The sequence below is a fragment of the Callorhinus ursinus genome, unplaced genomic scaffold (assembly GCF_003265705.2).
Source record: "Callorhinus ursinus isolate GAN/ISIS: 27379988/994484 unplaced genomic scaffold, GSC_fseal_2.0 scaffold4, whole genome shotgun sequence".
In the NCBI taxonomy this organism is placed as follows: domain Eukaryota; kingdom Metazoa; phylum Chordata; class Mammalia; order Carnivora; family Otariidae; genus Callorhinus; species Callorhinus ursinus.
Genome location: NW_027397066.1, coordinates 68,295,874 through 68,320,576, shown reverse-complemented (window position 1 = coordinate 68,320,576; position 24,703 = coordinate 68,295,874). Strand labels below are relative to the sequence as shown.

The window sequence follows — 24,703 nt, the reverse complement described above, 5'->3', positions numbered from 1 at the left end:
TGATGAGGACATGATACACAGAAAATCCTAAAGACTCCACAAAAACTATTAGATGTTTAAATGAATTCAGTAAAGTTTCAGGATACAAAATTAATACCTAGAAATCAGTAGTGTTTCTACACACTAATAATGAGGTAGCAGAAAGAGAAATTAAGAAACCAACATCATTTATAATTGCACCAGAAAGAATAATACCTAGGAATAGACTTAACCAAAAAGGTGAAAGACCTGGACTCTGAAAACTATAAAACATTAATGAAAAAAAACTGAAGATGACACAAACAAATGGAAAGATATTCCATGCTCATGGATCATAATATTATTAAAATGTCCATATTACCCAAAGCAATCTACAGATTCAATGCAATTCCTATCAAAATACCCACAGCATTTTTCACAGAACTAGAACAAATAATTTGTATGAAACCTCAAAAGATCCCAAATAGCCAAAGCAAGGCAGGGGGGAAAAAGCTGGAGATATCATACTTCTGGGTTTTAAGATATACTACAAAACTGTAGTAACCAAAACAGTATAATACAGACACAAAAAGACACATAGATCAATGGAACAGAGACCCCATAAATAAACCCATGATTAATGGTCAATTAATCTATGACAAAGGAGGCAAGAATATAAAATGGGATAAAGATAGTCTCTTCAATAAATGGTGCTGGAAAAACTGGACAGCTACATGCAAAAGAAACTGGACCACTTCTTAACACCATACACAAAAATAAACTCAAAATGGATTTAAGACTTAAATGTGAGACCTGAAACCATAAAAATCCTAGAAGAGAGCACAGGCAGTAATTTCTCTTGACATCAGCCACATCAACGTTTTTCTAGATGTGTCTCCTAAGGCAAACAAAAATAAACCATTGAGACTACCTTAAAATTAAAAGCTTTTGTACAGCAAAGGAAACCATTAACGAAACAAAAAGCAATCTAATAAATGGGAGAAGACATTTGCAAATGATGTATCCAATAAAGGATGAATATCCAAAATACATAAAGAACTTCTATAACTCAACACCAAAAAAAAATCTAATTTAAAAATGGGCAGAGGACCTGAATACACATTTTCCAAAGAAGACATACAGATGGTAAGCATGAAAAGATGCTCAACATCACTAATCATCAGGGAAATGGAGGAAACAGTTGACAAAACCAAAAGACAACTGACAGAATGGGAGAAGATATTTGCAAATGTCTTAGCAGATAAAGGGCTAGTATCCAAAATCTATAAAGAACTTATCAAACACAACACTTAAAGAACACACAGTCCAATCAAGAAATGGGCAGAAGACATGAACAGACATTTCTCCAAAGAAGACATCCAAATGGCCAACAGACACAGGAAAAAGTGCTCAACATCACTCGACATCAGGGAAATATAAATCAAAACCTAAATGAGATACCACCTCACACCAGTCAGAATGGCTAAAATGAACAAGTCAGGAAACGACAGATGTTGGCGAGGATGTGGAGAAAGGGGAACCCTCCTACACCATTGGTGGGAATGCAAGCTGGTGCAGCCCCTCTGGAAAACAGTATGGAGGTTCCTCAAAAAGTTAAAAATACAACTACCCTATGGACCAGCAATTGCACTACTGGGTATTTACCCCAAAGATACAAATGTAGGGATCCGAAGGGGCACCTGCACCCCAATGTTCATAGCAGCAATGTCCACAATAGCCAAACTATGGAAAGAGCCCAGATGTCCATCAACAGATGAATGGATAAAGAAGAGGTGGTATATATACACAATGGAATACTACTTAGGCATCAAAAAAATGAAATCTTGCCATTTGCAATGATGTGGATGGAACTAGAGGGTATTATGCTGAGTGAAATAAGTCAATCAGAGAAAGACAATTATCATATGATCTCACTGGTATGTGGAATTTAAGAAACAAAAGAATCATAGGGGAAGAGAGGAAAAAATAAAACGAGATGAAATCAGAGAAGGAGACAAAACATAAGAGACTCTTAATCACAGGAAACAAACTGAGGGTTGCTGGAGTGGAGGGGGAGTGGAGGGATGGGGTAACTGGGTGATGGACATTAAGGAGGACATGTGATGTAATGAGCACTGGGTATTATATAAGACTGATGAATCACTGGACCTCTACATCTGAAACCAATAACACATTATATGTTAACTAATTAAATTTAAATTTTAAAAAATCAAGAAAATGGATATCAAAACTATAATGAGATACCATTTCATACCCATTAAATGGCCAAAATTAAAAAGACAAGAAATAACAAGTGTTGGCAAGGATGCAGAGAAAAAGGAACCCTCATACACTGTTAATAAGAATATAAATTGTTACAACCACTGTGGAAAATGGTATGGAGGTTCCTCAAAAAATTAAAAATAGAAACACCATATGAATCAGTAATTCCACTCCTGGGTATCTATCCAAACAAAGACAACTAATTTGAAAAGATACATGTACCCTGTGTTTATTGTAGCATTATTTACAACAGCCAAGATACGGAAGGAACCTAAGTGTCCATCAAGAGACAAATGGATTAGGAAGATGTATGTATCTGCAATGGAATATTACTCAGCCATAAAAAAGGATGAGATCTTGCCATTTACAACAACATGGATGGACCTAGAGTATTATGCTAAGTGAAATAAGTTAGACTGAGGAAGACAATTACCATATGATTTCACTCATACATGGAATCTAAAACCAATAAATCAGTAAATAAACAAAAAACAGAACCAGACCGACAAATACAGAATATATTGCAGTTGACAGAAGGGAGGTGGTGGGAGAATGGGCAAAATGGGTGAAGGGGAGTGGTAGATACAGGCTTTCAGTAATGGAATGAGTAAGGCACTGGAATAAAAGGCCACGCATAAGAAATAAAGTCAATGATACTGTAATAGCAATGTACAGGGACAGATGGTAGCTACAATTGTGGTGAACACAGCATAATGTATAAACTTGTCAAATCACTATGCTGTACACCTGAAACTAATGTAACATTGTGTGTCAACTACACTAAAAAAACACAAGTGTCATCATGGGAAAAAAAACTTATTTGCTACATCAATCCATCAAGTGTATGAACAAAATGTTTCAATCTCTAGATAATACAAAAATTAATAATTACATGGCAGCTAACATCTAGTGAACACTTATGTTTTAGGCTCTCATCCAAGCATTTTACAAATATCAACTCATTTAATGCTTCCAACATCCCTATTATTATCTTCATTTTACAGATGAAGAAAGATGCACAAAGGACTTTATTAATTGACTGAAAAATAAGGCCTAGAAAACAGTTAAACCCTCAGTTCCTATTGACTCTCAAGAGTCATGTGGTTCCATAAACCATTATTAGTAAGATTCAGGTTAAGAGTGACTTGAAATTTCTCAGAACCATATTATAATAACTGTAGTAAAATACAATACTCTTAATAATTTAAAGATTTACAAACAGCAAAAGTTTGTTTTGTGTTTATGTTTATATCCCACAAATTTATTACAATGACATTTTATTAAATAAAAATTCTACCTAATTGAAGTTTAATAATCATATACAAAAATAATGGGAGGCAATGGGAAGCACTTTTTGCCCAATATATCAGTAAACTTCCAAACAGAAATATTCTTTTACAGAGGCAGATATTGCAAATGCATAAACTAAGCTTAATTTCAGATAAACAGGCATCCATCCATTCTGTTTTGCAGTATCGTTACAGTGAGTTCTCCAAGATAGAAAATGAACTGTCAGGTAATCTATCCCATATGAAATAAATACTAGATTTTATATATACAAGTAATATTTACCAAGGCAATTCTACCCACCAGAGTAAGCACAGTTGATACTACTCTGACCAGAGCAAAGAATCAACCAGCAGCTTCCTTGAGCTATTTTTTGAAGGCTAATTGGAAATGTCAGTGGAGAGGATAATGACCAAAGAAGAGAATACATACTGACTCCCAGACCCTATCTCCCCTCCTATTTGTCACCTACAGTGTAATCTGACTGATCTGCAAAAGAAATATGGGACCATTTTCAAACGGAAGCACAACTGAAAGCATACGCCACGTTCTTGAGACAAAGAAAAAACCTGGGAGGGGGTAGAGAATAAAACATAAAATTCATGGCTTTGAAGTCACCACTAACATAAAAAACCTCTTTAAAAATTATTGCTTTTAAAAGGTTTTTATTCTATAGCAGGTAGACTTATTTTGTGGCTCAAAGAATAATGTAAATTCTGTGTTTTATGCCACTGGTTCATAGTCAGAGGCAAACATAAACTGGACTTAGTGCAGAGGCTAATGGGGTAAGAGCTAAGCAGAGACAAGACAGATGCCTTCCATCCAAACGGACTCTCAGGCTCTCCCAGCACAACCTTGGGAACTTCTCAACATCATTAGCTGTGAATTATCTCCTCACAAACACTGCTTTCACATGTATGGTTTTCTCATTTTTGAAATCATATAATACCATTCACCCTTAAGCATTTCTTCAAACAAATATGACCAGCAGAATTATTCAGTATTTTACTAATGGTGATTTTATCCAGGACAGTCTTGGCTACTTACTTTTACCTGATCCAATTTTACTGTTAAATCACCAGTAACATGCAGCTTTTTGGGGTGCTTTAATAAAGGACAGAATTGTCTGACTCCTAGATACATTAAGATAATACAGTTTTCTGAATTTGGGAAGGGTATAAAGTGTTTTCCTAGAATATCTAAGGAATATTATTTTTAAAGAAAAATAATCTGAAAAACACGCAAATTTACTTTTTCATTCACAACCATATAGCTATGTGTATATTTTAGTGTGTAAAAATACATTATACTATATTTCAACAAATCTATGGAAAGAATAACTTTGTTCATTTGGATCCATAGTTTACTTTTTTCCTAATTAACAAAGAATCTCTGTATGGTTACATTTCCAATTAAAAATGGAATTTCCTAAGTATTATAAATGAAAGTATTCACTAAAAAAGTTTCCTAACATACAGTTTTTAATATGTAACTATGTCTAGTTGCTATTACTGATCACCATTTATGTACACAGCCCTGCACCTGGTGCTGTCATACAAAGATGCGTACATCCTGTTGTCTAGTATACCAAAGAGTTCCCAGGGAGGTCAGGAGATCCAGTTACCCAAAGGACTAAAGAGAGGCATATTCAAAAAGAACAAAAATGAATGAGATTTCCAAAGGAGTCAGGAGAAGTAAAGGAGAAAGAAGACAGTCAAAAGTCCAAAAGATGGGATAGAGGGAATTTAAGAAAAATGGACAATCAAAAAATATTTATTGTGTAAAGATACAGCAGATACAAAAAAATGAATATGACAGGCATTCCCATTCAAGGAGCTCAAAATCTAGTCGAAGAGACAGAAAGCATAAATTAATGAAGTTGTTTTTAAAATTTACTATTGGTGATTAACTAATTCAATAAACACATGTAGTCCTTAATTCAAGAAACAGACATTAAGGTGGACCCAGGATTAAATTCTGAAGCTTAATGACTCTTCCTTGATCTTTCATGTGGTTATATTTTTCAAAACATTTCAAATGTCATGTTAAGTGAATTCAGACACGCACTGCATTATGTGGCCCCTACTGAGAGACTAGACTCTGACGGAGTTGTTTTAAAAAAGTTTTAAGTGAATCTGCATTGTAGAAATTATCATACAAACCAACCATTATATTAGCTGAGATAAAGAAAGGTTTTCTATTTATCTACATGTTGAGTTTTTGTTAAGATTTTATTTATTTATTTGAGAGAGAGTGAGAGAGAGAGCATGAACAGTGGGGAGAGGCAGAGGGACAGGGAGAAGCAGACTCCCCGCCGAGCAGGGAGCCCAACCTGGGGCTTGATCCCAAGACCCTGAGATCATGACTTGAGCCGAAGGCAGACGCTTAACCAACTGAGCCACCCAGGCGTTCCTACAAATTGAGTTTAAAGTGTAGAACAACACTGGCACAGTGCACAGATTCTAATAATTTTTTTTTTAAGACTTTATTTATTTGAAATAGAGCAAGAGTAAGAACAAGCAGGGGGAGCAGCAGAGGGAAGGGAGAAGCAGGCTTCCCGCTGAGCAGGGAGCCCGATGCAGGGCTCAATCCCAAGACCCTGGGATCATGACCTGAGCTGAAGGCAGACACCTAAACAACTGAGCCACCCAGGTGCCCCTCTAATAGTCTTTACTCCAAAACTGTAAATGGTTCTGGAGGTAGAGTCTTCTGTGAGCAGTTATTTGTGACATCTTTCTAAAGATTTCATCAATATCCTTTGAGATAATATCCAGGATGTTTGGAGAAAAAATTCTTAATTATGCCTTAATTTTAGCTAAATTTAATTTTATATATCCATTGATTTTCTCAAATTCAAAGTATTCAAGTCATACCTTTTCCTTAAGGGCTTTTATTTTTTATTTTTTTTTAAGATTTTATTTTTTGTCAGAGAGAGAGAGCACAAGCAGGGGAAGTGGAGCTTCCCCACTAAGCAGGGAGCCCAATGCAGGACTCGATCCCAAGACCCTGAGATCATGACCTAAGCCAAAGGCAGACACTTAACTGACTGAGCCACCCAGGTGTCCCACCTTAAGGGTTTTTCTAAAAATCAAAATAGCCATGCATACATACAAGCAAAAAAAAAAAAAAAAAAAAACAAAAAACAATATGCACATCACTGGTCGGCTAATGAGATGTTAAGGTGATGATATTAAGAGTCAAACATCTTGGGGCGCCTGGGTGGCTCAGTCATTAAGCATCTGCCTTCAGCTCAGGTCATGATCACAGGGTTCTGGGATCGAGCCCCGTGTCGGGCTCCCTGCTCCGAGGGAAGCCCGCTTCTCCTCCCATTCCCCCTGCTTGTGTTCCTGCTCTTGCTCTCTCTCTGTCAAATAAATAAATAAAATCTTAAAAAAAAAAAAAAAGTCAAACACCTTAAGCTTATTCACTCAACACTACTCATTTGTAATCACATGACTGCTCTGGTTCCTAAAGAGCCTCAAATCCAAATCACCAAGATCTTTTAAAAATATATCTAGACTAGTGCTCGCTTTGGCAGCACATATAAAAATATATCTAGACCCTAGAGAAAATGTTTGCCTTATTAATAACTTTCAGTCTCACTGATTTTCTCTTTTGCTATCAGGCAAATTCGTTTTACAACAAAATTATCTAAATATCAGAATGACTTTCTGGGTCTTTGTCACTGAGTCGTTCTGTATGATATTAGTCAAGTCATTTAGTCTCGTGGGCCATGGCGAGGGGATCAGACCTGGAGATACCTGCATTCTATTTTAATAAAATTCCTTATCAATGAAATAGCTTGGGCTATCTCTGCTGTTTACATCTGCTAAGACCTATACCTTCCAAAGTCATCTGACTGCTGAACTAAAATTCTGAAAGGACTTTTTGGATATTGTTTTACAAAAAGAATTCCAAAGATTTTCACAGCAGAATTTGACATGCTTCTCAAGATGTGGCTCCTGGCTCCCCCTTTCCAGCCTTCAGTGCCTGTTCCCAGCCCTGAACATGCAGTCCTTTCTCATTTCCAAGACTTGCACAGCTGCTTCCTCTGCCTGGAATGCCTTTTCCCACTATCTACCTAGCAAATGCCTACTTGTTCTTTACTTTTGTGACACCTGCATCTCTTCTCAACGGCCTTCAATGTTCTCCTGCAGAGCGGAGTCCTCCTCACCCTTCATGCACTCACAGGTCCTTGTTCACATTGCAGCAGTGCATGAGGGGACTCAGTGTCCCACCAGTTTCAAGACCCCGGAAGGCATGCTATCAGCTTTGTTTCCCTCTCTGTCCTCAATACCATTCACGGTACCTAGCATTTGGAAAACACTCATACGTTTGCTGAAAAAATGACACTGATGACTTGCAATGAGCTTTTATGGTTCCAATAGCCTAAAATACTAAGTAAGCAGTAAGCTATTTCTATGACAGAAATTAGAAAAAAAAGAAGAAATATTGATTTTACTTTAGAAAAACAGTTGGAAAGTTTAGGGTATGATGCAAACAATTACTAAAAATTAGGGTATATATCATGTGTAAAATAAAACAAAGAAAATAAATTCCATTGCCTTTACCCATTCAACAGGGAAATTATTTTCAAATATTAGTTGTAGCAAATCCCAAAGGGAAAGTAAGAAAAGGAAATAGTAATCACCTTATTTTCTCACAGTCTACCTCCAGTATTGCTGTATGCAAATCAATAAAGATGTAACTGCAGCTATGAAAACATGAGATTTAGATGTGCTGATATAAAACCATCCATAAACTGCATTAAGTGGGAAAAGAAAAACAGGTACAGAATAGTCTGTTCTCATTTGTATTAAAAAAAAATGAGGGTGGAGAGGATGTAAACACATAAGCTTGAATACTCAGAAACTTTCTGCAGTAGTAGTGGCCAGCCCCTGGAGATTATAAATAAGGCTCTGAGGCAGGAGGGGGATTTCACTGAAAATTGCATTTTAGTCCAGATTTTTACTATGGGCATGTATTAGGTTTTTAACTTTCAAATCTAGTGAAAACAAAAGAAAACACAACCTACCTAAGGACTCTTGAAGCACTTGGCTTTTGGCACACTCCCTGTTCAGAACCCAGCCATGGTGCCCAAGGAGAGGCCAGACGTGCGTGTTCAGGTCAGCAGCCAGCACAGACTGCGGCCGTGAGCGAGCCACCTCGGACACCCAGCTCACTCAAGACCCAAACGACGAGCACTACCTCCATCTGACTGCAATCGTAAGAGAGGTACTAAGTTAGAGCTGCCCGGTGAAGCCAAGCCAATCCGTGGGATCAGGAGAGAAACAGAATAAACTGTTTTAAGCCAAGGGAAAAGTAGAAAAACTAGTTAAGGATTTCAGGGCCTTAAAATGCAGGTTGATCACATGAATTTACTTCTATTTTGTCCTGACAGTCCACTAAACTAACATTAAATGAAATTAAGCTGAGGGGACGCCTGGCTGGCTCAGTCACTACAGCATGTGACTCTTGATCTCAGGGTTGCAAGTTCAAGTCCCGTGCTGGGTATGGAGACTACTTGAAAAAAAGAGAAAGAAATAAATTAAGGTGAAAACCCACAGAGCGAAGAAAACTGAAGAAATGTCAAGGAAAACAGAAGAGGCATGACTACGAAATTGCAAGCTGAAAACAGACGGGATAACTTTTAGCAGACCTGAGAAATCAGGGACTGGCAGTATCTTCTAGAGAAAACTGAACTGAAAAGACTCAGTGGAAGGCCAGGGTAGGACCTAGACTCCTAGACTAGAGCACTAAGTAAAAGTCTACTAATAATGAGTGCAAGGTCTAGCCAAAGCAGTCAACTGTGAGAATATTTTTAGAAATGTATGAACATAAAACATTTACCTTCCAAGCACATTTCATAGAAAACTATTGGAGGCCATGCTTCAGCAAAATAAGGATGTATACCCAGAAACTGGAAGATGCAGGACTCAGTCCAAATGTGACAGGACTACAGAGTTTCTAGGACAGAGGTCTCAAGGTAAAAAAAGAAACTGATACACTGATTTGTGTGAAAATTGGAAAAAAACTACCAATACACATTGAATAGACCCAGAAGAGAAATTAAGGATTCCTACATGGAAATTTATAGATGTGGAAAGGAGAAGGTGAAGCAGTTACTAAGTTCAGGAAAAACAACAAGTTGTGTAAGAAGAGAAATGCAATCACATTATTTGGTTCTCCAGGAAGTGATATTTTTCAGCACCTTTTTAACAATGTCAACAACGACAATAACAAACTGTGGCAGGAAGTCAGTAGGTAATGCCTCCTAATTTAAATTAAGAAATGGGCATATTACTTAGAAAAATGGGGGAAAAAATCTGTAAGTGGTGGGAGGCAGGTTGTTGTTTACACTCTTTTAAAACTGATTTTTTAAATGGACATATATTAATGCTACAAATGATTTATATTTTCATTAATCATAATTTTGTTATTCAGCACTTACAAGAATGATCTTATGAAATAATGTAAAATTGTTGGGTTCAGCAGCAGAAGCTACTATAGGCACTTTTCTTGCTGATAATTCTTTTTAAAATTCAAAATACCAATAAAGTCTTGCCAGTCTATATATAAAGTGAGAAGGCACTGTATTCTTCTCTCCTGTAACAGTAAGGAATCCATCCCAAAATCTACTTTACATTTAACAATGCAAATCAAACCCTGTTGGTTTGGTAAGTGTGGTAAACCACTCGAATCCACCAAGAACGAAAACTGTCACAAATGTGCTTTGATAAACACAGAATCAGAGTCAAGTGTTTTTCTCTCCAAATTTTAGCTGTTACCGGTCATCATTAATCTATCATCATGATTCTTCTACACTGATTCAAATTTAAAACTGAATGACTACCTAAACTGAGTAATTTCTTATTACCTTGAAAGATCAGAAATACCTTTCAGTATCTCTTCCCAAGAATGTACTTTCTTTAGATGCCTTACTAATAACTTTTAAAAACATAGTAACAGACTCAGAAAACTGGACTACACACACACGCAAAAAAAAAACCCTGAATGTAAAAAGAGGAAAACTCTTTAAAAAATATAGGTTCCTCCTACCCCCAAAAATGATTCTTTGAAAATTACTATCATCATTTAAGATTGTGCTTCACTTTCTGACTTTCTAGATTCAGAAACAAAATCAAGACCAGGATCTGAAGAAGGCTTTATTAAAGCAGGGGCACCATGAAGAACACAACAACTGAATAAAATGACATACTTCTAGAGGACCCGATGTATTTCCCATACACTCTGTGTATTTCTAGTTTAATGAGAAATGGAAAAGAGTCACCCGTATTGTGTTCAGTTTCCAAAACTGTACTAAGAAGAATTTATTTATTGAAAAACTCTTAAGAGCTAAAACAGTAACTATTAAGAGCTAAAGGAAAAACTCAACTTCATATCCTCCTTTAAAATGAAAAATATTGGGGGCACCTGGGTGGCTCAGTCAGTTAAGTGTCCAATTCTTGATTTCGGATTAGGTCATGATCTCAGGGTCATGAGATCAAGCCCTGAGTTGGGCTCCATGCTCAATGGGGAGTCTGCTTGAGATTCCCTCCCTCCCTCCTTCTCTGTCCCTCCCCCTGCTCTCACTCTCTCTTCCTCTCTAAAATAAATAAATACAATCTTTAAAAATAAAATCATAAAAATAGATAAAGTATACTATAAACAGATGTGTGTGTGTGTGTATACACACACACACACACACACATATATATAAATGTATACAAAGAATATATAATAAACCATGTCAGCAAAACTAAATACCCTGATAAATTCTATATGAACACTATTTCCTGGGTAGAAATAAAGCAATATATATGTAAAAATTTCTTTGTAAATTATACTTGGTTAACAATAAATCCATATATTTAAAAGTTTCTTTACTACAATTTCCAAAGAAAATTTTGAAATCTGTCAACTATTAAACAAGTAATGTACTTTTATTAGTCACATTAGGGAGTAATCATTACTTAAACCACAGTGAGAGAAACACCTTTATACATGGGACAAATAAAAAGAGAAGCTGGGTTAAAATGTAACAAATAAAGGATGTTACAAATTTAAATCATGTGAGCAAAAATAAACATGTAAAATATACTAGCTACATATCAGTACTATTTTCCTTACCTGCCAGATAGAGAGCAAATGATATAAATCTATGGTAGCGAATGAGGAACTGAAGTTGCTCTTCTCTTTGAACAAATGTAGCAAAATAATCTGCTACAGTCTCTCCATAGAAGAAGTAGTTTACACATAGTAGAAAGTACCTATAATTTAAAAACAATTAGCTTTTTTATACTTGAAGCCTTTTTTCCCTCTCAAACTCAACAAAACTATTCTCTACATTTTGATGATGACACAAACAACATAAACCAAATTCAGTAGACAGGCTCAGGATATTCCATCAAAACATGTTTTTCTGCTTTTAAACTTAATTTCAAATGTATCAGTCAACAAAAATTTACCAAATATACCTCATGCCTCTACTTAGGTCAAAATCTTCTTTTTTTTTTTTTTCTTTCTTTCTTTCTCTCTCTCTTTTTCCCCCCTTAAGTCAAAGTCTAAGAGACAGATAATTGGGAAACAACGTAAAAAACACTACACATATACAAACACACACATTCTTTCTCTCACAGATACACACACACACACACACACACACACACACACACTCAGTACTGTTTATAATGAAAATTCACTCCCAACTACTCACAGCTCTGGAGCAGAGCTTTTTAATAGTGGAGATCCTATGCCAAATTCCCCCCTGCCCTAAGGAAGATCAACAGAGAAAGCAGGAAGAGGTAATTCAACCTCTGACCTCTCCCCGCCCTGCCCTGCGCATACTGGTGTCTTTCTCCCTCTCCCCGCCCTGCCCTGCGCATACTGGTGTCCTTCTCCCTCTCCTGCATGTTCCAGATGGACTCCAGAGGCACAGTGATGCTTAAGAGGTAATGGTGGGGGATGGGAGCAAGCAGCAGGTAAAAATCTCTTAAGAGCAACTTTTTAAAACTGTGTCAATCAGCTGTCCCTCCACCCAGCTCTGGTATGTCTTTTCCACCCAGGGGAGGGTTGAACCCAGGACATTTTGCTGATGGCAGCTTGTGTGAGCCAGGAAAAAAGGCTGAGAAACACTGCTTCAGAGCTCCTCTGTGCCTCATCCTTTGAAGGGCAGCGTCCCAGGTGGCCAGGACAGCAGAGGGGGAAAGGAGGGATTTCCCTTCTAGTTGTCATGAATGGAATCAGCCCCCAGTGTTTTCAAAGTATTCTCACTTCTATCAGCTGCATTACCATTTTCTATTCTCCTACAATGGAAACTGTCTTTGACTCCTCTGTAAGGCTATCAAGGCCTACTCTAGCCCACCAGCCCAACTTTTTGCCCACTATTCTGCTCAGGAGAGCCAGGAATGTGTCTCCATCTGTGGCACGTGCCTCCTCAGTCCCCTATCTAGAACCTGATGGGTGCAGCTTCACCAATGCAGAACACTTCTCTATCCAAAACTTGTCTTTATTTCAAGTGATAGTTTGTTTCTCACCTTCTCCATAAAGACTCCTACAATCACTGGAGCCCATCCCGACCTGCCTTTTTTTCCCCTACACTTAGAATCAATCACTCCTGCATGGTTTAGCAGTTAATTATTCTCCACCTGCTTACTCTACCTAACATTTCCCATAATTTTGCCCTTCATGAAAAAACCTGCTATAAGGAAAAATTAGCTATTACCAAAACCAAGAAACTATTTTTTGACCACTCTAAACCCCAAAGGTATACATTTGATTTCTTAAGACACTGGACCCTCTGGCTGATACTAATCAAATACCTATATTCAAAGGCATGGCCAGTTAGGTCAATTATGAACAATCATATTATATGTTTCCTGGTCAAGGTCTTGATAACTAAGAATTATACCTGAAAAGTTGTAAAAAGATAAATGAAACTTTAAATATTAAAATCACATGACTTTTTTTAAAACTAATTTTTACATGCATTTGTACCCATACAATATTTCATGGGCTGGTAACTGCCAGTGCTATTTACAAGGCTGCCTTAAGTCCCCTCAGAGAGTCTTACTCTTCCCTCTGACTGCCCTCCATGCAGCCTGTCATGGGGCCCAAGGCCTGAACACAAGATCAAACCAGGAACAACAAAGGTGGAGTCATCTCTCCTCTCACTGCCCTGCCCAGCCCCCAGGGCCTGCAGGGAGGTGGGCCATGGAGGGTGGGAGGGAGACAGATATTCAGCCTGGGCTGTCCTCCCCTTCAACAAACCACTGATCACTCAAGAGAAACAGAACAGAAAACCCACAACTATTTTCATATCTCATCTTTCACTTTTTGTAGAGATAATCTAATTTTGTGTGTGGTCTCAGGTCAACTGAGGAAAAATAAAGCAAAAGATCACACATATTTCTAACATTCTATAAAACGAAACTGTGTTAAAATTCTAATTGTAAAGAACATAAACATGTGTCCGATATAATGTTTTTTTTAAAGAGGACAACTGTATATATGACTATACACAGATATGAAGTATCTGTACAAAGACTGAAGGATGACACACGAATAGTTGTATTGGGACGGGGGACTTCAAGGTGATTTTCTTCTTTTCAAAATCCAATTGCATCCTTTTTATTTATCTTCCTCCAAAAATCAATCTATACAGTCAATTGGGTGATACTGACTGATCAGGATGCTTCCTTTACAAACTCTAGAAAAGTCATATTTTCACATCTGAAAGAGTTTTAAATTACTTACCAGCTTAATGTTCTAAACCATGGCAGGTCGTAAGAGCGATAGACTCTATAACCTATTGTGATAATTTCATGGAAGCATTTCACTTGGATGCCTAGAACCTGAAGCCAAGAGAACACATTTACATACATCTCTCAGTGTTTACATTTGTGCTTCATCATTTAATATGCAGTTTGTTATCACATGTATTTTAAAAATCTTTAGCTTACCCATTTTTAATTATTCTAAATGTCGGTAGCAAAAATTGAGTAGTCAATGCTTCTACAATCAAGTGATATTTCAAAGGGGTAAGCAAATCAATGTTTTATCCAAAAAGTGAGAGCTCCTTCCTGGGATAGGAGGGGGCACTGTAGCTTAAAGTTTGAGGGATACAGTCTGGTTGGTCACAGACTAGGCTTTATCCCTCATTACTACTTCATTTCTTGAGTCCGTCCTTCTTAAGACGGACGATCTTTTTGTGCATTTTGTTTCTTTAGTTGGCCTAGGAAAACGATTGAATGTGCCAGTTTGCTTATATATATTTAACCATACATCCTGGTATACTTTCCAAGGATAAAGATACTGTCAGAACACATGATTAAAACACCTTTCCCCTGTCACCCAGCAGGGTTTGGGCATGATGTCTTCATACTTCCAGCAGTGCCAACTCTCACATAGCCAGCTACATACATCCCTCATCAGTCCAAGTGGTGCCACACTGGCAAATTATAAAACAGCCTTCTACATTTGCAGCCACTTCAGTCAGTTAAGTGATTCTATGCAGTTTCGTTTGCACAGTGTCCTATGTACATTCATAATAAATGGGTTAGGGGCGCCTGGGTGGCTCAGTGGGTTAAGCGACTGCCTTCAGCTCAGATTATGATCCAGGAGTCCCGGGGTCGAGCCCCACCTCGGGGGGGTCCCTGCTCAGCAGGGAGTCTACTTCTCTCTCTCCCTCTGGCCCTCCCACCCCCACTCGTGCTCTCTCTTGCTCTCTCTCAAATAAATAAAATCTTTAAAAAAAATGGGTTAATATTTATGAATCCTTTTTTGATGGTCTACTTAGCAGTCCTTCACGCTGTTGTATCCACCACCAACTTGAGTATAGGTAATCCCTGAGGATGTAGCAACATATTCAATGCTTGGCTTAAGTCAATTCCAAGACTTAAAGAGCAAGTGGCAAGTTGAACACTTATTACCATGAACCAAGAAATTAAAATCTTTGTGAATATAATAGACTAACTATTTCAACCTCTAGAGAGTATACCCAAGGGCTTGGTCTTGTATAGCTCTGCAGCTAAGAATGGATTTTATATTTTTTTAAAAAGTTAAAAACAAAACCCAAACATGATGTGACAGAGAAATATGTGGTTCCTTAAAGCCTAAAATATTTTTACCTGCTTCTTTACTTAAAAATCTTACCAAACTCTGCCCAAGAATATACTTTCATATTTCTTTTTAAGCTCTCCACAAATTAGCTTTCCCAAAGCTACTGTTCAGGATATTCTTAAGTTGTATTTACATGTCCACTCACATACCTAAAGTAATTGTGTTCCCTCAGCCACATGATAAGAAAATATTAGGCCAAACTACTATAGTTTTAAGAAAAAGTCATTACTGCTTTATAACATAAAGACAAGAAATTCAAATAGTGTCTTTCAAATAAGCTTTGAATATGTCAAAAGTCATTTTTTAAAACAATCACAGAATGGGGACAGTGCTAGATGTTAAAATAAAATGGCAAAGCCATGCTACTTATAGAACCAAAGGCTTTTAAAATATCAGATGCACTGATGCAATTTCTATTTGCTAAATGAACACATTTGCTCAAGAACAACCATTAGCACTTTACATGGTATTTTACTGAAGGGGGAAAACACTACTTTTAATAGCACACACATATATATTTATGACTGTCAACTACAGTTTGCAAGTAGAATCAATATAGCGCTACTGGGAAAAGAGAAAACAAGGGATTCAAATCAACAGAGCTAAAATCGTTAAAATATATGTATATCTTCCAGGCTGGGTGATCACACAGAATCTGATATTCCAGGCCATCCATACTGGTAGCAATGCACATTGGTAGGACTCTGTTGGCCCGATGAATGTGTTAAGAGCCTTAAAAACAACAAGCAGTACGTAAATGCCTCCTCTGCTAGTTACCGAGGAGGATTCGGAGAAATAATACAGGACATGTGTCTTCAGAGAGGGCTAGTCCGTCAGGGAGGACAGCTGGAAACAGGCACATGGATGTAAGCATGGCCAAGCAGAACACCTGTGCCAGGCACTGGCAACAGGCTGCAGCTGGCAGAGAGAAGAAGGGTACAAAGGATCACAGATACAGGAGAGGGAGAGGCATGTTAGGGCGCTACCAGTAGTTCAGAGTTGCTGAGACACAAAGGTGGAGGTGAGAAGCAGAGAGAGACAAGCCTGGTCACAGAATCACAGCACACGGTACAAAGGACTACACCAGAGTTCGTGCTGGGGACACCGGGGTGGCTCAGTCGGTTCACTGTCTGCCTTCGGCTCAGCCCATGATCCCAGGGTCCTGGGGTCGAGCCCCACATCGGGCTCCCTGCTCCGTGGGAAGCCTGCTTCTCCCTCTGCCTGCCGCTCCCCTCTGCTTGTGCTCTCTCCCTCTCTGACAAATAAATAAAATCTTAAAAAAAAAAAAAAAGGAGTTCGTGCTGATCACTAAAGGACATGATCCAGTGTACGTGTGGGGGATAAGAGAGGTGGAAAGAATGGACTGGAGAGGCAGCAAGAGTAGAGACAGGAAGGCAGGCAAGATACCACCATCTGGTCGAGTGCAGATGAATCTTCAACTGGGCCAGTGGCAGAGGGGGGTGGTGTAAGGAGTAACACATCGAGGAGATAGAACTGGCTGGATTTTGGGGGTTGAGGAAATTGGGGGGCTAAGGGTGACAGGGGAACATGGAATAAGACCAGGGAAGGCTTTGGGGAAAGTAGACAGATTTATGCAGAATGACTGGGGATGGAACAGAATTCAGATTTGGATATGTTGAGTTTGACTATGGTATCTATGGGTTATCCAAATAAAACTGCCTATTTCCACTTTGGGAATCTATTTAAAGAAAATAATCCTGCATATGAAAAATCTTTACATTCTAGTATGTTCAGGATAGTGTTATTCACCATAAAGAAATACCAAAACATAGCCTATATGTCTGAAAATAACACGGTAGTTCATAACTTATGATGCATTTCACTCCACTGAGTCCATGAAAGTATTAAAGTTGATGGGGTGGCGGGCGGTGCCTGGGTGGCTCAGTGGGTTAAGGGTCCGACTCCTGGTTTCGGTTCATGTTATGATTTCACAGTGGTAAGATGGAGCCCCACATCTGGCTCCGAGCTGAGTGAGAGGTGTGCTTCAGATTCTCTCCCCGCTCCTCCACCTGCTCCCTAGCACACATGCATGCTCTCTCTTTTAAAGATTTTATTTATGGGGTGCCTGGGTGGCTCAATCGTTAAGCGTCTGTCTTCGGCTCAGGTCATGATCTCAGGGTCCTGGGATCGAGCCCCGCATCAGGCTCCCTGCTCCGCGGGAGGCCTGCTTCTCCCTCTCCCACTCCCCCTGCTTGTGTTTCCTCTCTCGCTGTGTCTCTCTCTGTCAAATAAATAAAATCTTTTAAAAAATAAAAAAGAAAATAAAAGAAAGATTTTATTTATTTATTTGAGAGAGAGCGAGCACGAGCAGGTGGGGGAGGGGCAGAGGGAGACGGAGAGGCAGACACTCTGCTGAGCAGGGAGTCCGATGCAGGGCTCTATCCCAGGACCCCGAGATCATGACCTGAGCCAAAGGCAGACGCTTAACGACTGAGCCACCAGGCGCCCCTAAAAAAAAAAATGTTTTTAAATGAAGCCGATGGTTTTAACGATGGTGGAACAACACAAAACACTCACTATAATATTTAGTTTAAAAAGCAGGATACAAAAGTCTAATCACATGATTACAACTATGATTTTTAAAACATAAAAAAGGGATAAAAGAAAATATATTAAATAGCAGTATTAATTGGGTTTTGGTAGTTGATGATAGGGTTGGGGTGATCTTCAAAAAATTATCAATTTCCCAAAGTAATTTTAGCACTCTTGTATAACTCTCACATGTGAAAAAATAAACTATTTAAAACTGAATCATATAATGTGAATAAAAACTTAGAGGAGTTTCCAAGAAGATGAGGGCGGAACCTCTTATACTATCTGCCTTTAAGTCAAATTATACTTTAGTATCTCCATCACGTAGAAAGTATGATTGCAAGTTATGAATGCAACAACTAAAAAAGTATTTTAAGTAGCAGGCTAAGGGAAAAAAGCTCCTTTTAAGGAACATTTTATTATTCATTCTCATATTATGAGTTCCAATTTAAAGTAGTAGCTTTCATTTCCTAGAAATAAGTTTTTAATAAAACGCTCTTGAATTAGTCATTTATGAGTGCTAATATTGTAGGGCACATGCAAGCTAGAAATGATGCATACTTCTCAAAATATAAATGACCTAGTTAGGGATATGAATATAAGTAGGACTTTAAAACACATAAAAGTAATATCATTTGAGTACCAACAGTGTGTGCATATGTGTAAATCCATCCACATTTCCTTAACATGAATTATAAATACAACCTATGTATGTATGTGTACCCCTGTGCATGCATGTGTGTGCACACAGTGCAATAAACTTAAATAAGATCAATTAAGTTCAAATCTATTTCACTAGATCTTTTCTTTTAAGATTTTATTTATTTGACACACACACAGAGAGAGAGAGAGCGCACAAGCAGGCGGAGCAGCAGAGGGAGAGGGAGAAGCAGGCTCCCCACTGAGCAGGGAGCCCGATGCGGGACTTGATCCCAGGATCCCGGGATCATGACCTGAGCCGAAGGCAGATGCTTAACCATCTGAGCCACCCAGGCGCCCCCACTTTAACTAGATCTTTAATATTGTTTGCTGATTAAGCTCACCAATGAAAGGAAGAACTTGTAATAAAATGATATTTTCCTCTCATGGTAGAAAAAATGAACAAGAAAGCCCAAGCACTTTAGGTATGCTTATAGCTCTCTTTTTAAAAATCAGAATCCAAATGTGCAAGGATGTCTTTAAAAGTGTTTTGAATTTCCTCATAAATGAGTGATTAAAAATTAGCCTTTACACATAAATTCTGGCCTGAGTTACCACATCAAACAGTTAAGTCTGGAGAACAATGTAACTTTCTCACAGGAAGCCCACCAAGCTGGCATGAGTCCGTGTATTGAGGATGCTCATGTTCTTTGAATGTCTTAGCTCAAAAGTACCTTCTAAAGCAAATAATAAATGATCCCCAATATTTTCAACGGCTCCCCAGTGCTTTATAAATAAATCCCAAGCTTTTTCACATAGTATTGCAAGGCTCTCCAGAATCTGATCCCCAATTATTTTCCCAAGTTCAAAGGCCCTGTGCTCCAGGGGAAGGGCATCGCCCGCCTTTTCCTGACACATCCAGCCATTCAGACCTTCGCTCACAGTGCTCCCTCCACCCCGATATGCCCTCAGGTCCCCTGAAAGGTCACCTCCTCCACCAAGCCTCACCGAGCTGTCTGCCATTACCCAGTCCCTTGGCCCCCTGGCCCGCCACTCAGCACACAGCACTGAAAAGTGCTCCGCACACACTCACTCCTGAAAGGCCCAGATTCTGAGGCCAGTGGTGGTCACTGGCACTCATCGTCCTCTGTGGGTCCCCACTGAGAAGACCAGGGGTGGGCTCTTCCCTGGGGTCACAATTGAACAATGCTCACACTGGTCAATCTGGCTTCTAGGCTCAGCATCTTCCGCCCTCTCATTAAAGTGGTCCTATCCCTGATCCACTGTTCCTTTGTAAGAAAAAGTTCTTTCTCATGTCAGCAAACTAACAGAACAGAGAAAGTGATTTCTTATTCACCACTGTTACCCTGATATCCCCAAGGAAGTACAAAATTAACGAGGGGACAAAGAGGACATGAAAGGGCTTTATGGCACTAATAAGAGCTGCTGTAAGTGCTTTTATAGCAGGTGATGGGATTTTTTCCCAATGGTGTCTAATTTCACTTCAGAATTTATTCTTTTATAGACTGGAAGGAAAACCACATCCTATTGCCCATGCTCGTCACTGTGAACGGGACTGAGCGTGGAGGGGAGCAGACAGGTCAGACAGATAAGCATCTAAGTGGGCAAGAGCAGCCAGAGATCTGGGTGGTGAGTGCGAAAGAGGCTGAACTAATGGAGATTAGATGATGAAAAGAAACAACAAGAAAGAGAGACACATGCATCTCGCTGACAGCAGGCTCTCCCTGAGCCCTGCTAAACATGCTCAGCACCCACTAAGGGCTTGATGAATCTGTTCAGCAAGTGCATTTCTCCTTCTCACTCCCACCACTTTGGGCTTCAAACGTTTCATGCTTCTTTGGGCATCAAGGCTTTTACACCTGGGAATCCTCTGCTGTGACCCTCTTGCCCGCAAGCTCCCCATCTCACCTCACCTGCTCAAGCTTCAAACTGCAGCATGCATGCGGGGCAGAAGACCTCTGGAAAGTCTTCTGGCTCCCCCACTTGCCCTCACAGCATCTTATTCTTTTTTTTTTTTCAAATGCTTATTGCAGTTTGTAACTATAGTTCTGATCAGTTCTTTAAAATGTAGACAGTAAACTCCCTGAGGGAAGAGACGAGTGTGCTTTTCTTAGCAACCCTGTATCACACCCCAGAACTAGGGCGATGCCCGCTACAGAGCAGGCATCCTGGAAGTATGTGCTAAACGAATGAATTAAAAGCTTAAAATACCTGTTTGGCTTCATGCCTTATTAGACTTCCCATACACAACAAAATCCCAAATGCCCAGATTGGCTTCAGCTTGCTTCTCTGGTCTCATCCCTAGGTACCCTCCAAATGCACAGCTTGCAAATCCCCCAACAAACCACATTCTCTCATTATCTCTATGTCTTGCTTCTGATGTCCCCACCTTGGAAATGCCCTCCCCTGTCCAGTCCCTTCTTCAGGACTCAACGTCATCACCTCTTTTGGAAGTCCTCCCTGTTCTCTCTCTGTCAAGCTGGATTAGATACTTTTTTTACTGTGCTCAACCAACAAGTTCTATGACAGCACTCACCCACTTATTTACTATACTATTTATTCATATAGTTACTTCTATGTCTGTTGCCATTAGATCGAGTTCTTTGAAGTGAGGGATCTGGCTAATAGTCCAATATGATAAAGTCATGTGTGTGTGAACTTATTAGCAGTATCTAATGCTTGGCAAAATGTATTTATTATGCATACTTGGTCTCTGCTGAGTGAACACACTGAATGGCTATTTTGCAAACAGAAAAGATTGGTCCAGGTCATTTCATGAACTAGAAGATGCTTAAGGGAACAAAATTCGCTGTTATCAAACCTTCTTTGAACTACCTTCTTTTTTATGACAGGCTCAAATTACTTCAATCATGTCAGTGCTGAAAAACAAAGCAAGAGATACTCAGGGAAATGTGAAACACTTACAAGAAGCATCAGCATAAAGGATCCCATATAGATGATCAGGAAAAACAATGAAATCATAGTTAGAGTAAGAATTCCACGAATCCACCAGTTTTTCCACCTACAAAGAAAATGTTTATAGTTAGTATTTAATGTATTCTTTCTTAAAGTTTTTTGTGTGGTTTCAGTATTACCAGATGCATATGGATTTTCCCTAACTCTACTTTAAGAATCCCTTACTTCACCTTATATAATAACAACAAAAATGAAAACCAAACAAACAGCATTTGTTCACTTACTCAGAGCTAAATTAAGTGTAAAAATTATATTCCCAAAGAAAGAAATGAATTTTTGCTCAAGTGTGATTAAGGATGAATCACCAGGTTAGGCAGTGAGATGGTCAATGTGGATATGTGCACATCCCAGCCGGGGTCATTCAGAAGGGAAGAAGGCAGGTGCAAAAGCCCTCTGAAAAGATGCTCTATCCTTTAGGGTGGTAAGAAAAAACAATAATGATTTTATTAAGGTGGTTTAGACAGAGAACACAGACTTCTAATGAGAAAAAGTAAAAAAAGGTTAACACAGAAGTGAAACTGCAGAGCACAGTGATTTCAGTGAAATGAAGAAGGCACGAGAAGGTCAGTCATGGAGGCAAGACCAGACTGATGGCCACTCCTTCTACTGCTCAAAGTGGGCTGCTGGCTCTCCTCACTTACGGACAAGAGTACTTCCTCACCCATGGGCCTTCGCTTGTTCCTTAGAGCAGAGCTGCTCTGCCGTGTGCCCAGCTAGACTGAGACTGATCTCCCGCAGTCCTCTGGCTGCCAGTAAGGGCTGGGGTTGTGCCCTGTGGCTCTCCCACCACACCCAGGAGACTCAGGCTTCATCCCCAACATCCTTTACAAATACTGTCACTCTTTCTGTGGCCAGGTCATGAAAAATGTTCTGTGTAAAACCAAAAGGATTCTAATAATACCTATATATGGATGGTATTTCTGAATCTAAAATTTCTTCCCCCTGGTTTTATTCATTCTACACTGAGCTCACAATAAAGTTTTTCTTTAAAACTTCTCTGATTTCTATTAATTCAAATGACACCACTGAAATTATGTTACAAAAGATCTGGGTTCACCTTAAAGTATAGTAACATATTATGTACTGTGCTCTAAAAGCACAGGCCTTCATTCTCCTGTCTATAAAAAGAAATATTTGCTGACTTCATCCATTTATCAAATACTGATTACATTCCCTGCTTTCAACCACTCTCCTATACAGTCTAGATATTTCTTAAATATCCCTTTTATGATATCATTTCTGCCCTCAAGATCTAAAATGCCAACAACATTAAGTCACAACTCTTTCATCTAGCTTCCCAGGTTTTTCATGAGGTAGTCAAATTGTACTTAACCAACTTTATTTCCCTCTACTGTGTAACAGACTATATAGACTCATAAATTTCTCACGAGACTGTAAGTTTTAGAACTGAACTGAAGTGAGCAGAGAGTCAAAAAATGCTATGGCTGAAAGGTTCCATTTATAACTCTGTGGATTAATGAATATATTGACTGGGAACTGGGCTAGGTCACAGAGCTAGTCAGAGATAAATAAAGGACCAAAAGCCAGTCTCCTGATAATAATTCTTCCCTGTTTGCATGAAACCCAGAAGCGTATTTAGCTCTCCTTTATAACTGGTCCTCAGACTTGGAATTGTTCAGAACCTACAGAAGAGGACTCTACGTACGTGTCAGAAATCAGTTTCCAGGCGGATGTTGCCAAGGCCCATGTGTGCCTTTGTTAGATGCTGGCTTTGAACTTCAGAGGATGATAGCTGCTGAGAACCAGGGACCTTAAACAGAAAACCTACTTTCTTCGTATCATCCAGAAGGTCCACAGTAACCAAAAACCTGAGCCCTTCAAGGAACATATCCTATCGTTATTTTTTATATGGCTTTTTCCCCTCCCAGAAAAATTCCCCTCCCCCAACAAGGTCAAAGACTTAATTCCTTTAATTATTCCAATGGATTCCCCAAATCTCCTAAGAATACCTAATACAAAGTTAAGCACGTAAAAGAACACTGATGCAGTAACTGAAAGTCATCTTTTAAGAGAGAACCACTAAATTCAAAACAGAGCATGATATGAGGGATAAAAAAAGTGTTACTAAAAACCAGAGGATAGCCTGATTCTGATTTAAAATTCTTGATTTCTTTTATCATGCTACCATGATCATATTAATAAAGTCCTAGCTTTGAGTCCAAGTCATCACCTCGTGATTCCTTTGAAAAAAGGAACTCAGAATCAGTAAAGGAGAACTGCATTCAAGTCTCATGTCTCCAGGACCTACATTGAGATAGAAATGAGATTTCTAAAAAGTATATAATTAAGCAGTAGCCTTAAAAATGATTATCGAAAGTGGTTATACACTTAAGGCTCAAATCGTTCATGAGATGTACAATGTTTTACTTTTACTACAAATATTAAGTGGTTTTTATTTCAAAAGTAATGACAAGGTTTAAAAATAATTATTTTCCTTGTGGCACAAACATCATGAGTCATCAAGAACCTGGGCTGGCAAGGCAGTTCACCTGAGTCAAGAACTGGTATACAGAGATACTCGTCAAGAATAAGCAAGAATTTTGTGGGCCATCTGGCAAAGAGAAGTTTTGAGAAAATTCCTCTATCAGCCTTTGGAGGAACTGGACAGAAGTGTGCAAGTTCCTGAGAGAAGGAAAATGCATCATACAGTATAAGAGCACCAAGTATAAGGCTATGCCTGGATGTTTTCCTTGGCTTCTCAACCTCAGTGTTAATATTTTGAGCCAGAGAATTCTTTGTTGTGAAGAGCTGTTCTGTGTACTGCAAGATGGTTAACGTCTTCCCTGGTTTCTCCCCACTACATGCCAGTAACACTATCTCTCTTGACCACCTAAAATGTCACAAA

The 24,703-nt window shown here is 38.9% G+C and overlaps 1 protein-coding gene across 1 annotated transcript in view; it reads right to left on the bottom strand.

Annotated features, from left to right (window-relative positions):
• The window catches only part of CDS1 (CDP-diacylglycerol synthase 1), a 60,407-nt gene that overhangs the window by 18,749 nt on the left and 16,955 nt on the right, over nucleotides 1–24,703 (bottom strand). The window contains exons 3-5 of the mRNA XM_025887619.2: nucleotides 21,787–21,883; nucleotides 14,284–14,381; nucleotides 11,659–11,798 (exon numbers count right to left, since the gene is read on the bottom strand). Of these exons, the coding sequence (XP_025743404.1) occupies nucleotides 11,659–11,798; nucleotides 14,284–14,381; nucleotides 21,787–21,883 (335 nt within the window). The remainder of the gene's footprint in view (nucleotides 1–11,658; nucleotides 11,799–14,283; nucleotides 14,382–21,786; nucleotides 21,884–24,703) is intronic.